At 41.3% G+C, this 16141-nt stretch overlaps 1 protein-coding gene across 1 annotated transcript in view; it reads left to right on the top strand.

Moving 5' to 3' along the window:
* GLG1 (golgi glycoprotein 1) overlaps nt 1-16141 on the top strand; it is an 89888-nt gene that overhangs the window by 53956 nt on the left and 19791 nt on the right. The window contains exons 5-11 of the mRNA XM_064459246.1: nt 782-985; nt 1605-1676; nt 3930-4113; nt 5931-6145; nt 12113-12234; nt 12892-12993; nt 14909-15062. Of these exons, the coding sequence (XP_064315316.1) occupies nt 782-985; nt 1605-1676; nt 3930-4113; nt 5931-6145; nt 12113-12234; nt 12892-12993; nt 14909-15062 (1053 nt within the window). The remainder of the gene's footprint in view (nt 1-781; nt 986-1604; nt 1677-3929; nt 4114-5930; nt 6146-12112; nt 12235-12891; nt 12994-14908; nt 15063-16141) is intronic.

Here is a 16141-nt window from a genome sequence, read left to right as displayed (position 1 = left end):
TTGTAGAGGGGGTACAGGTCCCTTTCTAAACATGTAAAAAGACGTAGGAAACTAAATGGAGCTTTTATCAGCTTCATTCTGCTTCTTCTAGGCTTTCATACAAATCACAGGCTCTCTACATTTATTTGCAGTTGCTGGTCATAGTCCAAAAGTGTCTTCAGGCTTGCAAGACAGTGGATGTGGTGTATGGTGTTTGGCCAGAATTGCTTTGTCTGGGTTTTCATCTACTCTTGAATGCTTTGAATTTTTTTTTTTTTTGCCTTAATGAAGGAATTAGCATTGAGAAGCCTACATTGGTCAAAGCTCTTCTTTGGCCTTTTTAGCATCACTAATTAACACCACCCAAACTGAAGGCTTGTCTCAGCATAGAGGAACTATTTTTCTCTCCCCCAAGTATGTTCTCAATGTGATGCTGTTGCTTGCTGTTGCCATGGTGCAAAGAGAACTGTGTCAGATTAAAGATCGTTTGGCCATTTTGGTAAACTGCTCTGAGCAGTGTGACTAAGTAATGATAATCTCATTAAGTCACATAAAACAAACCCAGAGCATTGGAGGGGGGCATTTCATGGTGACCATCAGCAGGATGGTGATGTATAAAGTGTGTGGATAGTACAGATATTAACTGTTGCCTCCTCTGAATGTAAATGCGGTTTAGGGTGAACTTTTGGATGTCTATGTAGACAGTTTGTTTGTTGCTTAATTTATGTGGTGCTTATCCAGAATCAGAGATTACTTGATGTAAGTGCTTGGTTACAGATACTGTCGTCTTGTTCTCATACAGGATGCCCACTCACAAGGAGAGGTGGTGGCATGCCTGGAAAAAGGTCTGGTAAAAGAGGCAGAGGAGACTGATCCTGGACTTCAGGTTTCTGATCAATGTAAGAAAGCAATACTTCGTGTAGCTGAACTCTCTTCGGATGACTTCCACTTGGACCGGCATCTCTACTTTGCATGCCGAGATGATAGAGAACGATTTTGTGAAAACGTGAGTAGTTTCCTCTTGCCTTCTCTTCTACCGTAGTCCATAAAAAAATTGGAAGAAGGAATGGAATGGTAGAGTGGAGCATGAGCAAGATCATGTAATACTGAAAACAGATGCCTTGTAGCTGTCACTTTTGCAATAAATTTGGTATTAATCTCACTCACCAAGCATTATTTCCAGTGGGTTAATGAACTGAATTGGCATAAATGGTTTAATGGGCATCAGAGCTGGTGTGACAGGGAGAGTGACTTGAATGGAGAGGAGGTATCAAAGGTAAGTGACTGCTCCCTTCTGCTTGGTAAGCTGTTGCAAAAAGTGAGCCTGGTCTGACTCTACTCACAGCACTCCTTGTCCCTGGAGCGATGAGCTGGAAAGATGCGTTGTTTGTTCTGAATTAGCTTGTATCAGCTGAGCTCACTACAAGGGTGATGAACAAACTAGATTTTTTAATGTAATAAAATTTAAGATTTTTATAGTACAGAAGCTATCACTGTCATTTGAAATATTAACTTGAATATATTTCCAGTTTAAAAACTAAATCTCTCTAGGTGTAGTTTAGCTTGCTCGTTAGACATTAAAAGTCTTTATCTTTAATGGTAAATGTTACTGTTCTCTTTCACAGACTCAGGCTGGGGAAGGCCGTGTCTACAAGTGCCTCTTTAATCACAAGTTTGAAGAATCAATGAGTGAAAAGGTAGGTATCTGTCTTAGACAAGTCCTTAATGCAGAAATCATCAGGTCATTCATCAGTCCAGGCTATGTTATTCTTTTCCAGTGTTGAGGAGAATCCATTCTTCTACGTGGTCAGATAACAGACTGCTTTAACAGATGCTTTTGCTTTGATATGTTCGTATTTCCAGCTAAGTGCTGATGACTTGAATTAATTGTACTCAAGTTGCAGCCTTTAAGATTTTAAATAAATCAAAGCTTTTGGGTGGGTAATTTGGGAAGGTAGGGATGGAGCTCAAGTGGTAGCACTGGACTGAGTGTTTAAAGAAGTTGCACCGTGCTGGGGTAAGCCTTGGAAAATGCTGTCATAAAGTACAGATTAGAAACAAAATGCCTGAATGCCTCAGCACAGGGGAACCTGTGTGCATTTCACTTCTGTTTTCAGGGCTATGAGCATCTGATTACAAAGCAGCAAATTCTGTGGGAAAGATGCACAGTTCAGTTATTGAAGATTTCCTTATGTTTTTCCTGAAGATGTTGTTCAACAGCAACAAAAATGTTGTTCTGGAAACTGAAAAGAGATTATTGGTGTAGGTATTTTGGGAAGGCAGCAATGCTGTCAGTGCTTTTTGGAAGCAGCATCATAGTGTTTGGGATCATATGGAATTATATCATCTCTCTGAAAGGATGTGAAGATGGATAGCTGTAAAGCCTTCCTTGGAGCAGCTCTGCTGAAGGAGCCTGATTCAGAGGCCTGGAGGGATCAGACTAATTGCCTTTTCTTCAAATGCGTTGGTTAACTGAAAGCTTGGTTCCAGTTAACAAGTTCAAAACTTAGAGAGTGATCCCTGAGGGCTTGAAACAAAGCTTCATTTTGTACAAGTACATTACTGAAACGGGCTGCTATTTTTGCTTAACCTGGTTTTGGTCGTACAGAGACAGTGGTGGTTTTTGAGGGGCCTTTTCCATGATCAGCTCTCGAAGATAGGAATGTTAAGATGTTGAAGTTAGACAAAGCTGTAGCAGATGAGTTGGTAGGGAGATGGGGCAGATGCTCTGAGGGTGCAGTTTGCAGAGCAGCAGGAACACAAGGTCTGTTTCTCTTGTAGCTGCCCAGGTTGGACCATCTGCAATGTCACTAGTTTTGTAGAGGCTGTTACCCAGTAAAAAGTCCCTCCTTGCTGATGGCACCAGCTGCTGTATACACACATAGCCAACAATAGCTGCCTAGTGGGTGGCTTGCTTTGTATAATCCAAAACTATTCACCAGGCCAGGCTCCCTGGCTGTACCCAACCTCCCCCTGCTTTAGGGGATGAGCTGTCTGTGACCCTGAATCTCCCTGTGTCCAGAGCTTTGTCTGTCCAGTCCCAAGGTTTCAGTCATGGCACAGAGATGGGAGCATGAAGGAGATGGCGGCAATATCTTGGAGTAGGGCTTTCCAGGTCCTGGACTAGGTATGGGAAAGAGGAGGAGAACAGTCAAAAACCTGATGTAAAGAAGGGGAGAGGGCTATCGGGCTTCTCTGTTCTTTGTGCCAAGAACTCCCTGTTCTCCCCACCCTACACATGCATGGTTTTCCTTCCTTTCAAATATGCCAAGAATGGACAAATTTGCCTGAGCTGTTCTGAATTATCTGCAGCCCTCACATTTAAATTTCATATAATTTAAACCAAAAGCTATGAAGCATAGCAGTGTTTTTACAGGCCCTTTTTAGGATGAAATTTAGGGGGTTGTTCTTGCAGCTGCTGGGTTGAAGTTTGGCCCCAGTGCATCCTTGTGAGCCTCACCTGTTGTGGCAAATGGCTAGAAGTTCCCATGGTTAGACTGCTTTCTGCTGTCATCTGTTCGGCACATTGCAGAACAAATCAAACCCCACACTATTTTGTAAATGGTGACTAGAAAAAGTTGTTACTTGAGGGCATAGGGTGTGTGTGTACCACAGCTGGGATAAATGTCAGCAACTGATCCTAGTTACCAAGAATGAGTCATGCTGTCAGCCATAGCTCTTCACAAAAAGCTGTGGATGAATGTGCAGTTTTAAGAAGCGCTCTGCAGAGAGCTGCTGCCTTTAAAACACTTGATCTGTTGACCTTGGCGTGCACTAACTCTGTGGTTTCTGAGACAAATGAAATTTAACTGCAGTCCAGCTTAAACGCACAAATTCTAAAGCATCAGTCATCTTTTGAAACACAACTTGAAAACTTAACAGCAGCAGGTCTAGCTCTCTGCCACCAGCGTGTGGAAGCTCATTCAGCCATTCCGATATATCTCCTGCAGTGTCGTGATGCGCTGACAACCCGCCAGAAGCTGATTGCTCAAGACTACAAAGTTAGTTACTCACTGGCAAAGTCCTGTAAAAGTGATCTGAAGAAGTATCGCTGTAATGTGGAGAACCTTCCCCGGTCTCGGGAAGCCAGGCTTTCCTATCTGTTGATGTGCTTAGAATCTGCTGTGCACAGAGGTAAGTGGAATTCAATCAAGAGACGTGTGACTTGCCAGGACCTTGATTTTAAAAGTTTCTCTTGGACGTTCAGCTTCAACATATATTTACAGTCTCCTTCTCCAAGTAACCTTTTCCAAACCTTGGTTCAGAGGAAAGTTTCTTATCATAATGCTTTCATCACTGTTTTGAAGATCAGAATAGCTGAGTAAACCTCTGATGCTGACTCCTATTGTGTAGGCAAGAAGTTTAAAATGCAAAATAGCAAATCCCACTTGGACTGATGTGTAATTGCAAATCAGTCTACTCACTGTGAATTCAAGCAGCTTTTTTCTTCCTTTATGTAGTAAGCATTAAATCTGCTACTGGGTTAAAACACAGAAAAAAGAACATGCTTATCAGGCATACTCTGTCCTCTGCCTCTTGTAAGTAACGTTCTTTCCTTGCAGTTTAGTAGCTTGGGTAAATGCCTTAATTTCTCTAACTCTAGGTTTTTTTTACATAGAAGGAAGGGAAGTGTGAGAATATTCTTTTTTCCTTTAAGTTAGTGTAAGCTGGAGATGTCCTAACACCAGCAGCTGTCCCAAAGGTGTTAGAAGGCCCTATGTAGCAGGACCATGCTAAAGGTTCTCTGAAATTGCCATAACATGTAAAATGACACAGAATATCCTCCAGATCTGTCCTGAAGAATTGTTTCCCTCTTGGCATGCAGCTGGGTGGTTTCTGATCCAGTGACAGGGCTGCATGCTGCAATGCCCCTGGCATGGGAGGGAAAGGCTGCCATAACACCATAAGCAGTCTGTGCCTTTGAGTTTGAATAATTCATTGCTTGTGATCAATGTGGAAATGGTTTGTGGGGAAGTTGTGGGTCTTTTTCTTTCTCCCTGCAGTAGGGCAGGTGCTTTCCTGAATTACATGCAGAAAACTGCAATTCAGTTATTAACTTCCACTTTTACAGTGGAACAGGTTCTGCAGTGTGTGGCTTATGCATGAAGCATAGCCCAGGAGGAACACTAATTCCACACACCTCCATGTGTCTGTATTATAATGTGTGCGAGCCCTTGTTGGGAGTATAGGACCTCCGTTGCGTGGGGCGTTGTATACGTATGAATAGGTATGGGGGCCGGGGGATGGCATACTAAAAAAGACATGTTCCTTTTGATTTAAAAAACCCAAAACCAACAAACTGTCTACATGAGGTCTGTAGGAAAGCTTATAGCAGATCTAAGCATTGACTAAAGTTAGATTTCTGTGCAACTGCAGTTTATTAGACACTACATACATACTCTTGGTAACATTCTGTTCTGTGTTTTGGCTGCCTGATCAAGTATGTGCTATTGCTCTAGAAAACCTCTTCCTCAGATACTGTTTAACCTGCTGTCTGGAAAAATTCCTCCCCCAATTACATATCAAGCTGGTAAAATACCAACGGTGATTTTTCTTCCTACAGTGATAAAACGTGCCCTTGAGCTTGCAGGGAAGAGCTGGCCTGTACCACAGAGCTTTAGATCACTGAGCACTTTCAGCTGTTCTTCTAAAGCACCTCCTAGAATGTTAAATCCAAAATAAGATTCTGCTATTATGTCAGGAATCCTTTTTTTTTTTCAAATCCATGCATTGAATCTATAGACTGGCTATTTTACAGGTTCAATTAAATGCTGGGAGCTACCATTACAACTGATTTAATCACCAGCATGTCTAGTCTAGCACATTTGTTGCAACATAGTGTTGTCCAGTGTGTGGTCATCATCCCTGTTCTTCCAACGTGATGGTAGCATAGGTCAAGTAGGGCTCTGCTAAGCATTAATGCTAAATCACATGATCTTCTCTTGGCTTAGGTCGACAAGTGAGCAGCGAGTGCCAGGGTGAAATGTTGGATTACCGGCGCATGCTAATGGAAGACTTCTCACTGAGCCCAGAAATCATCCTGAGCTGCCGAGGAGAGATCGAACACCACTGCTCAGGCCTGCATCGGAAAGGTCGCACCCTGCATTGCCTGATGAAAGTAGTACGGGGCGAAAAGGGAAACGTCGGGCTGAATTGTCAGCAGGCAGTAAGATGCTTTTTTAATCACTTCGCTTCCAGGTTGCTCAGTTGGTAGAAGCACTGACTTGTCAGTTCAAGTTTTGCCTTATGATGGAGATTCTTCTGCAGGCAGTCTGGCTCTGCTGGGTACCAATGAATGCTGGAGGCAGCTGTGTAATTGTCATGGCATGAGGTGTAACTTGGTATCTAGCAGCACATTAGTAATGTGGTGTGTTCCTGTCAAAAAATACATTTTAGATTGTTTTGCTCTGGATCTTGTACTTGGATCTCTAGTAGCTCTTCTCCAGCAGCTCTCAAATCATGGAATTCTCTCCTGGGTGCAAGATGTAGGGAAACTGTGGGGTTTTTTTTCAGTGTTAAAACATTCCCTTTCCTTCTCTTCCTATGCCCTGTCATCGGAAATGCACTAAATCTTCTCAAAGCACCTTTCCATTCAGTTTTGTTTTTGCTATTTCATTCAGCTTTAATGATAGAAATGGAACTTATGGGGCAGGTAGGTACAACAAACTGCTGCACATCGTTGTAGTTGCAGCCACTGAAGAAAATGTCGTTCTTCTCCAAATTACCTCTTTAAAACAGGATGATTCTTTTGCCTTTTTTAAACTCCATTTTGGCCCAGATGCATCCTGTTTGTAATCTCTTTAAATTGAAAACAATTGTTTAATATTTGTTCAAACTCATTAGTGCTTTTTAATGTAATATTAAATTTTTGTACTTAATACCTGCTTTTAATGACCCATGAACCTGGAAAAGCGGCATCAATGCTAAAAATGGCTAGGGAGTGTTAGTGCAGAGGTGGGAATCTGGGGAGATACATTGCAAAGGTCAAAAGCATACACAGACCCACTGCAGTCTGTTTTCTGTGTAAAGGTAGCTTAAAGCCTGAGCCAAAATGTTGGCCATTTGTGTATGTTAGCAAAGATAGATGAATATCTGTCAAATTTTTGTAAGGGATAGGATGCTTTTGTGCTGAAGCTTATTTCTGCATAAATACCAGGTGTATTGGTGCAGCAGCTGTACAGTTTGAGTCATTTCTGCGGTAAGCTGTAGCGCATGACTTATGCTTTGCAACACTAGTGTGAAAAACTGAATACTTGTTTCTATTTAAATATGAAATGGAACTTGCTGCCTCAGAACTTGATTATTTGCAAACTGTCAGAAGATCAGTTCAACTTCCTGATCATGAAGTACCTGTTCAGAACAATCATAAATCAAGGCAGGGAACCCCCAAGTGATATGAGATTTCAGACTTTTGGGGAAAAAGAATGTCTGTAGAAATCTATAGGGTTTTTTTTTTCCACTTCTCTTATACTTAAGCTTCTGCTTTATTTTTGTACAGTAAGCTGATGCAACAGCAAGGCTTGTCCATGACTCCCCTTCAAGTTGAATGACCTGTGTTCTGTTCTCTGTGCAAAAGACAGCAGGAGCAAATTAAGTGTTGATTTTATAAAATACAATTAGTTTGTCCATATTTTTATGGGCAAGAGGAAATAGATGAGTGCAAGAATAGGATGAACATTCCAGTGCTCTGTGTTCCTGAGGACTGGCATGATGCTATTATGTAGCTGCTTATGATTTCTGAGGTGGTAAATCACTTGTTGATATTTTTATATGTGAATGGTAATGGTTGTCTCAGCTGTCACTGGTTTTGTTCTAGTTCGATTTTATTGTGTTAGAATGAGCTGCTTGCTTTTACCTTCTATGATAGGTAAATTGTATTTGTAAGGAGGAGAATATTGCCTGAAACCCTTCTAGGTACCATGCAGCTTGTGCAAGAGACTGTCATATGAGATTGGCCCATATGACAGGCTGCAGAGAAGGCAAGTTAGAGGTCCATCCCTTTATAGTAGCTGGATCTAGTTAATTTCCTTTGGATACCTAGAGAGCTCCTTTGACACATGCTTCTGCTGAGCCACTGATGGTTTTCTGAAGCTCATTTCTTAACTTCTTCATTGCCATCTTCAGTTTTTGAGACATGTGGATGGTCTCAGAAGTGCTGCTTTGGTAAATTCATTCATGGGGGAAAGTCTGACCTGTGTCGGGGTTTCAAAAATCTAATAAGCAGACTGCATCAAAAAGCATGGACTGTTTTGGTTTGGTGTGGGGTTTTTTGTCTACAATGTAATTGGTGAGATGTCCTATCACTTTGTACCTCTGATCAGTGGCTCCTCATGTGCAGATAGGATGTCTGCTTCAGCCATCTCCTGTGTGCTTGCTTCCTGGCTACTGTTTGGTCCACAGTGCTTCAGCCAAAGTCCAGCTAGACCAAAGCTGGCTGCTGTTGGTCCTTGCTTTCTGATGTTCTTGGGCTGTTCATACTTTAGGAATATGGTGCTGATGCTCTTGGATTGAACTTTGATGCGGCTGTTGATGGTGGAACTACTGGTCTGTGGCATCTCTACTGCCTGTGGAAACAGAGGAAGATGGCATTGTTGCTATGGGGTTGTCCAAGCAGAGCTAGCTGCAGAGCTTTGGGCCCATCTCCAGATGTCGTCTTTTCTGTGTGGAGTCAAAAACTTGTGTCCCTGTGCTTTTAGTAGCATCAGTAGGTAACACCAATACAGCACTCCAATTTCTTGGCTAGCTTAAAGCAGTAGGACTAGTCCTGAAATTCTTCAGATGCACTTGCCTAGACAGTTTGCTTGAGGAAATTGGAACAGGAAACACCTAATTTGGATCTCTCTTTACTTCCCGTCCTGTCTGTCAAGGTTTGCTCTGATTCTGCTTGCCTCATGGAAGGAGGATATTTGCCTGTCTGCCAAAAACAACACGAAGAATCCCAGAACAATAAAACAAAACCGAAGAACCTTCATGGCTTTACTTTCCTGCAAGAGCATCTGCTTGTACTATTTCCTGCAGGAGGAATGAGAGTGATTCTTTGTGTTTAAAAGTGTCGATGAAATGTGTTCTCAAACCCTGATTTCTTGATCTGAGGGGTTTCATTTCTTGTGACATCTCAGCCAGAATGACCTTGCATATGAGAGTCTGTGCTTGTGATTAACCATGCTGTTGTGCAAGAGGCATGCCTAGACACAAAACGTCTGAGAGCTGTGTGGTTTTTTGTCTTGGTCTTGATCAGTGAACTTGCCAAAGTGCCCAAGTTCTGTAAATGCTAGAGGAACGATGCCTTTCTGTGTAACATAAATGGTTCAGCCTAAGTTCAAAAAAACCTCCTGGGTGTTTAGTCAGCTTTATCTTGCCTAACTGTAGGCTTAAGTTCCTTCCTTACTCTGGCATATCACAGGTACACTCCAGCAATGTGCCCTCTTTAAAGACTGTTTGCAGTTTGGCATTGCCATATCAGAGTGCTCTGCCTGTTCTGAAGCAAAGGATAGGGGTTCTGTTATTTATACTATTAATGTACTTCTGTAGGGGCATGCATTTTAAGGAAAAAAAAAAAAACCACTGGAATGAGATACTACTTCAGGAGCATGTCTTCCTGTGTAAAGCAAGCCTCTGTTCCCTTTGGGGAAGCATATACAGCTTGGGTATGTTCCAGTCATTAAATGGTCTTCTGCAAATATTATTGTAATGTTATCCTTCAAAGATGGAGATCCTGTGTGTAGGAAGAGTGGGTTTGTGATGCTGAAGGTCATCAGACAGCAGATATGTGTCCCTTAATTGTGAGCATCAGCCCTTAAAAGATCTGCAGCTGTACCAGCAGTGTCTGGAAGCTGTGGTGTTGCTCAATGAAAGCAATATTTCGTATTATAGGTGCTGGGAAACTGTTCCTCAGATATGGTACTTCATGTTGCTCTGGTCTTATCTTTGTTTTTTTCTGTTCAGTCCCTTGAGCAGGTAAAACTATAATCCTTGCTAAAAGGGCAGATATTTCTGCTTTAAATTTCTAATACAGCTAATAAACCAATGGTGAATTGTTAATTTAGTTCCCTATCAAGATAAGAGTTCAGCAGATTATAAGGGTTATCCAGCTGCTTTTCAGCTATAAGGATTTGTTGTGGGAGGAAGGAAGATGCTATAAAACCTTCACTTTTATTGCTGATGCCAAATTAGCCCCTTGCCCCTGCAGTCAGGGCAGGTGGCTTGCTGCTGCACATCTTGCACGTGGTTGAGAATCGGGACTGGGAATTCTGCAGTAGTGCCCAAAACAGGGCAGAGAGACTAGGAGGCAATGTGGTGCCTCTGAACTGTCATACTCAGTGCGCTTTGGCCTCTTTCACTTGATAGCACCACAAAAACCCACTTAAGCTGAGACCTGAGGAAGAATCCTGTAATACTCTGACTAGTTTATTTAATCTGTATGTAAAAAAAAAAAAGGCAAGGTTTGAGGTTTTATTCACCTATTTGTCCTTGAGGGAGTAATTTCAGTAATCATACTTGATCCATATTTATATGTAAACATCTGACATGAAGTGAGCCCAGCACTTTACGTGCAGAGTATTGCCTGTCCACGTAGGCTCTGAGTGTGTGTGCATGCCAGCAGAACAACCATATTCTTTTCCTCCTTGCACTTCTGACTCTTAGGAAGTTTGTGAAGGATGAAGCATTTCTCAATTCTGCTGATTAAGATGCAGCTCCTATTCTGTATTGGCTTCTGTTTGACCTCAGAGTTGTATAAAATGCTTCTTTTTTTATTATTACTTTTTAGTGAAAATATCCCAAGAATTCTTGAACCAACAGCTTGTGCCTGCTAGGCAGCACTCTTCCAAGCTGCCTGCATCCCTTAGAAACTGAGGCTGGGCCTAATTAACTTTGGCCAGGAGCAAGCTGCAGGAAATCCTGTGTTCCTCCCAGGCAGTCTGTGGTCTGTCCCCTTGATTGCAAGTTTCCTATTGGATAAATAGTGCTAGCTTATTTTTTTTTTTCCAGTTCTCTGATGCTTTTTTCTTTTCTGTGTTTTGTGATGTTAGGCTTTGCCCTGAAAGTTTTCTGGATAGTGTTTAGGTGCAGATTTCGAAAGATGGAGGATAAAATTTTAACTGTGCTTTTGATTTAGTTGGGCTGGGGCCAGTAACAAAAATCATTAAGTAAATGTCAAGATGTTAACAGCATAGACCATTTGATGTCAGTGCGCAGCTACCTTCTAAGCAAGCTCTGTTGTTTTTTTGCTCCAAAAAAATGTTTGCCTGTCTAATGATGATACTGGTCTGCCCTATGTCAGTCTTTGGGAATTCACGGCATGGTGGGAAATGAAGTGGGGCATGGGGATCCGGTGCTGAGTGATGGCTCAGAAAGCAGTAGATTGGCCCCAAAACAGTAGATTAAGTGAGATTGAGATTTACTGAAATTCCCTTCATGTCTATCTACATATATCTATATGCAAGTGTGTATATATGTACATGTATACATATGTGTACGTATATATAGATATGAAGGGAAAAACAATACAGTACAAATAATAAATTGTGCACTATTGACCAAATTGTGGTTACTGGCTTCCAAAACAATGAGCAGGCATACTTGAGGAAATGATATTTCATGGGCCAACAGAACAGGACACTTTATCCTGTGTTTCAGTGAAACTTTTGTGTCTTCCCCAGGCAATTCAAAAATGGTTTTTAAGCTTTGTTTGTAGCTAGGTAACTGGTCTTTAAACATTGATTTAGTTTTCAGTTTAGGACAGTAGTCTTCATGGAATTGTGACAAATTTGCATGTTTGGTATTGTTAGCCTTATGGAATGAGGGTGGATCAAAAATACAATATTGAAACTTTACCATTTCTGGTTTGTAAAGTATTATATAACTGGTCCAAGTTTACAGTTGACCTGCAGTGTGTGACTGGTCTCATCCATTGTTGCTGGTCTGCTTCATAAGGATAATTAGGCTTCAGCAGTGTTGGACTCCCTTGTCTGGTAATTGAGTTGGCAGCACAAGCACTTAAAATAAGCAACTGTAGGGCAGAGGTCATTCCTGGTAGTGGTTTTATTGGCATAGAATTTCAGTGCTGAGAGGTTGCAAGTGCTTTCGTTTTGACTGTTATAATTTGTTTTCCTGTCCACAACTTTTCTTCCAGCTTCAAACACTGATTCAAGAAACTGACCCCGGTGCAGATTACCGCATTGACCGAGCGTTGAATGAGGCCTGTGAATCGGTGATACAGACTGCCTGCAAGCACATACGGTCTGGAGACCCGATGTAGGTGTCTCTTAGTTACAACTGGCTTTTGTTTCTGTTGGGCATCCATGCAGGTTGTGCAGCTGACCAGTATAGATACTAAAATCTGTCGAGAAATGATGGACTCCAAAGTAGCAATTTATACTTGGTTGGAGATGTCAACTGGGCTCTGTCTTCATTTTTGCCCTATAAGCAGGCTAGTATTTTTATAACAGGGCTGGTTTAGCACTCACGAAGGACGTAGCTATCCTGGGCTCTTAGATTAACTTTGTGACACTTGCTGTGCTAATTTCTCTTACTTAAGTCTTTAGCAATATCATAAAGAAAAGTAGCAAGCCTTGAAAGGCCAGTTAAGCAAACCCATATTGTGAAGACAAATGTCTCCTTTATCCTCAGGTCTGATATATATTATCTCCTGAGTCTGATTTTATATAAAATATTCTGTATGTTTTTTTGTATCTCAGACTTTCTGAGACAACTAAATGGATTTTAAGAGGGTGCAAATGTGGTATACAGTTGTTTTAGATGTAATCTTTTTGAGGGAAGAGGAAGATCTTCACTGTATCTCAATGTCTTATCTACAGTTCGTTGGAAGGACTGATTTGGCAGCACCAACTGTTAGAAGGAAACTCAGCATGATTATAAGTCTGTTGCCTAACTTTTTTCTTCTGTTTGCAGGATTCTTTCTTGCCTGATGGAGCACTTGTATACTGAGAAGATGGTAGAGGACTGTGAGCACAGGCTCTTGGAGCTGCAGTATTTTATATCTCGTGATTGGAAGTGCGTACTGTAAACCAAGATTTATGCTCACTTGATACTTGTATTTAGTGTTTGTATGCATTAGAAGTTCCTTGTAAAACAGTATAGCTTATGCTTGCCCAAAAGAGGACTTTAAACATGCCAGGTCTGTAGGGCATTAATGCCTGTCTAAAACAGTAGAGGCAAAAAGCTGCTTAAAACAAGTAAGAGTGGTGCCCACTTAGATCAGGTACTTGCTTAGAAATAATGCAACCCTAAAAAGCATCTCACATTTGAGCTCTGAAATTCAATGTATCTTAATTAGGAGTTGTCCCTCTGGCCATATTGAAGGTCACTTTCTGTGCAGGTGGTCGCCTGTTTTGTCTGCTCGGAGTCCTTCAATATGGGAGTTAAGAAAACCAAGCTATTAAAAAAGCTACAAAGAGACACTGTGAGAGGCTCCCTGCTTCCATTTCTGCCTTTTTTCATATTCTCTGGGTGTGAATTACAGCCTGTAGAGCAGATGTAAGTCCCTTTGGAGCACTGCTTTTCCAACTTTCTCATCTAAAGATGAGTGTTTTGTTTTAAATACATACAGAGCCCCTCTGTCTGTATGTTAAGATGAGGGGAGTATAAATTTGATAAACATGACCATTGAGGAAAGAATAAGTGGTTTTGCTTCTGGAGAAGATTGAGAGGTGAGGAAGTAGAGTACATCAAATGGGTTTACTTCAAGAAATGGAATAATTGTTTTCAGTGACCACAAAGAGTATAAGGCAAGAAGTCATGAGCTTTGGTTACTGCAAAGGGTATTCAAATCCAAGAAAACAAATCTGACTTACAGCTGTATCTATGGGCAGCATTGCTAGTAATTAAAAGCTGACATGCTCTGTGAACCTTCTGCTTTTAAAATATACAGGGCTTCAAGGGCCAAAGAGTACAGGGCTTAGTGGCTGTTTATTTAGTCATCTTGATAACTGTCTCCATAGGCAGACAAGAATACTCTAGGTTGTTTTTTTCTCCTCTTCCTGTTTCCCCTCATTAATGGTTTTCCTGCCTCTGCTATGTTTCCAGCAGGTAATTCATTGCTTGAGCCAAACTTAAGTGATTGGAAGAAGGAAGACTGAGTATTTGCATTTTTCTGGGAGTAAAGATAATTCTAATTCATATTGCAGTATAGGCAACTTTAGCTCATCTTTCTTGTTTAACCACTGCCTCCTAGAACTGGCTTATAAAAACTGATGTATTAACTGTGCATCTAGCACAGACACACGGAGTAGAAGTGGTTTTCTTACTACTTCTTGTCTTTATCTATATAATTGTGTTCACTGATCTCACTTGATGTTTGCCTTCTAAAGTGTTGTAGAAATCTGAAGCTTCCATTTTGGAAAGCTGGCAATATCTCACTTAGCTTTAATGTAATTAGATGTCATCTTAAGAGATCTGCATCTGCAGTTTTCTTGTATGCAAAAAGCAAGGAATGTTGAGTCTTCAGTTTGCACAAATCCAGAGCAGACAATAATTAATCTAACTCAGATTTTTATGGAACTGGCATTTCAAAATGGCAGCAGTACAAAGTACATGTAAGGTATTATACAAGCAAAGCATGGTATGTATCTGCCTTTCTGCTGCTTTAGGACATCAGGGAGATGACTTCTTTTCTCATGTGTCAGCATTGGGTGGCATGCTGCAGAAAAGAATGGGAGGCACTTCAAGAAGCATTGAAGATTTAATCTGGAATTAAAGATCTTAGTGTATTTTTGCAAGAATAGGGACTTGATTCCAAATATAGTGACAGGTGTTTTGTCACCTGTTGGTTCAGTGGGTTAGACACCACTGCCAAGTGATACGGTGGTGTATGAAACTTGAAGTAGATTTTTCTGCCTCAAGCATTTCAGAATATGAAAAATGTAAAGACTTGAGTGAAGTGCTAGTGATAACTTCTTTCTGTTTGCAGATTGGATACAGTTCTTTACCGCAAGTGTCAGGGAGATGCCTCCCGACTCTGCCATACCCATGGCTGGAATGAGACCAGTGAGCTGATGCCTCCAGGGGCTGTTTTCTCCTGCTTGTACAGGCATGCCTACCGCACAGAGGAGCAAGGAAGGAGGGTAAGAGCTAGAGTGCAACTTCTACTGCTCTTTGATCTGTGATAGAAAGGTTGCATGTACATCTGGGAGTTGGACACACTGTGTTAAAACTGCAAGAACTCGTAAAAGCTACTTAAAAGCATTTACGATAGGTAGCACTTGGACTGCTTTGGATGTCCAACTCTTCCTCAAGTGTGCCTTGAAGGTCTATGTTGTTCTGGTAAGGCAAAATAGCCACATCAAGATGTGACAATTGCCTGCAGGGGGAACTCTGTGCTGACAGTAACTTAGGTGTGTCTGTATAGATGCAGTGCAAGTCCCTCCCCCTTGTCTTTCCAAAGAGGAGTGTGATTCCTTGTAGATAGCTGCTGTAGCTGCAAAATTGGTTTTATGCAAAAAAGTTCTAAGCCCATTTTTCCTAGGCTGTTTCTAATTAAGTTTTGATTTGAGTACAATTTCAAAATTATACCCGATTAAATTCTTCCTACTGGAATAAAGCACCCTTGCAGTTCTTTGGAGCACACTGTACAGGCAAATGTGCTTATGCTGCCTTTACAGAAGACAGTAGGGATCTGACTTGCTGCCCTGCAATCTAGAGATCCACCATAATCACATCTGTTTGGTTCAGAGCTACTCTCAAGTTTGCTGCCCCCTCGCGCCTTTACCTAGGCACTCCCTGGGTACTCAGTTCCATCTCTTTTGGCACTGTAGTGTATGCAGTCCCTGGGAGTTGGTGGGTTTACACAGTGGCCTGACTTAAACATTAATTCTACAGCTTGATTTAAAAGGTCTTTTGAGGCAGAGGTCAAGTATTGATTGAAAGCATCTCTCTTTTAGGAATAATTTATTTTAATGCAGTTTCTTAGTCCACTGAGTTAAGACTTTTTAATTCCATTTTATATTAGTGCTAACCAAAGAAATCAATAGCCACCCTGCAAATAATCTATCAGAGAGAGAAAAGGCTTCTAGATGTATTTTTCTATTGGAAAGTAGACTAAGGGAGCAGCTGTCATTTTGAGATTTAGTGTTTGAAAGTAAACTCATCAGAGGTTAGATCTATACTTTTTTTCCAGTGCTGTCCACAAAGTGCTAGGTAACAC

This window comes from Phalacrocorax carbo, chromosome 8 (genome assembly GCF_963921805.1).
Source record: "Phalacrocorax carbo chromosome 8, bPhaCar2.1, whole genome shotgun sequence".
NCBI classification, from domain to species: domain Eukaryota; kingdom Metazoa; phylum Chordata; class Aves; order Suliformes; family Phalacrocoracidae; genus Phalacrocorax; species Phalacrocorax carbo.
The sequence above is the reverse complement of the archived record's forward strand: the minus strand, read 5'-3'. Positions and strand labels throughout refer to the sequence as shown.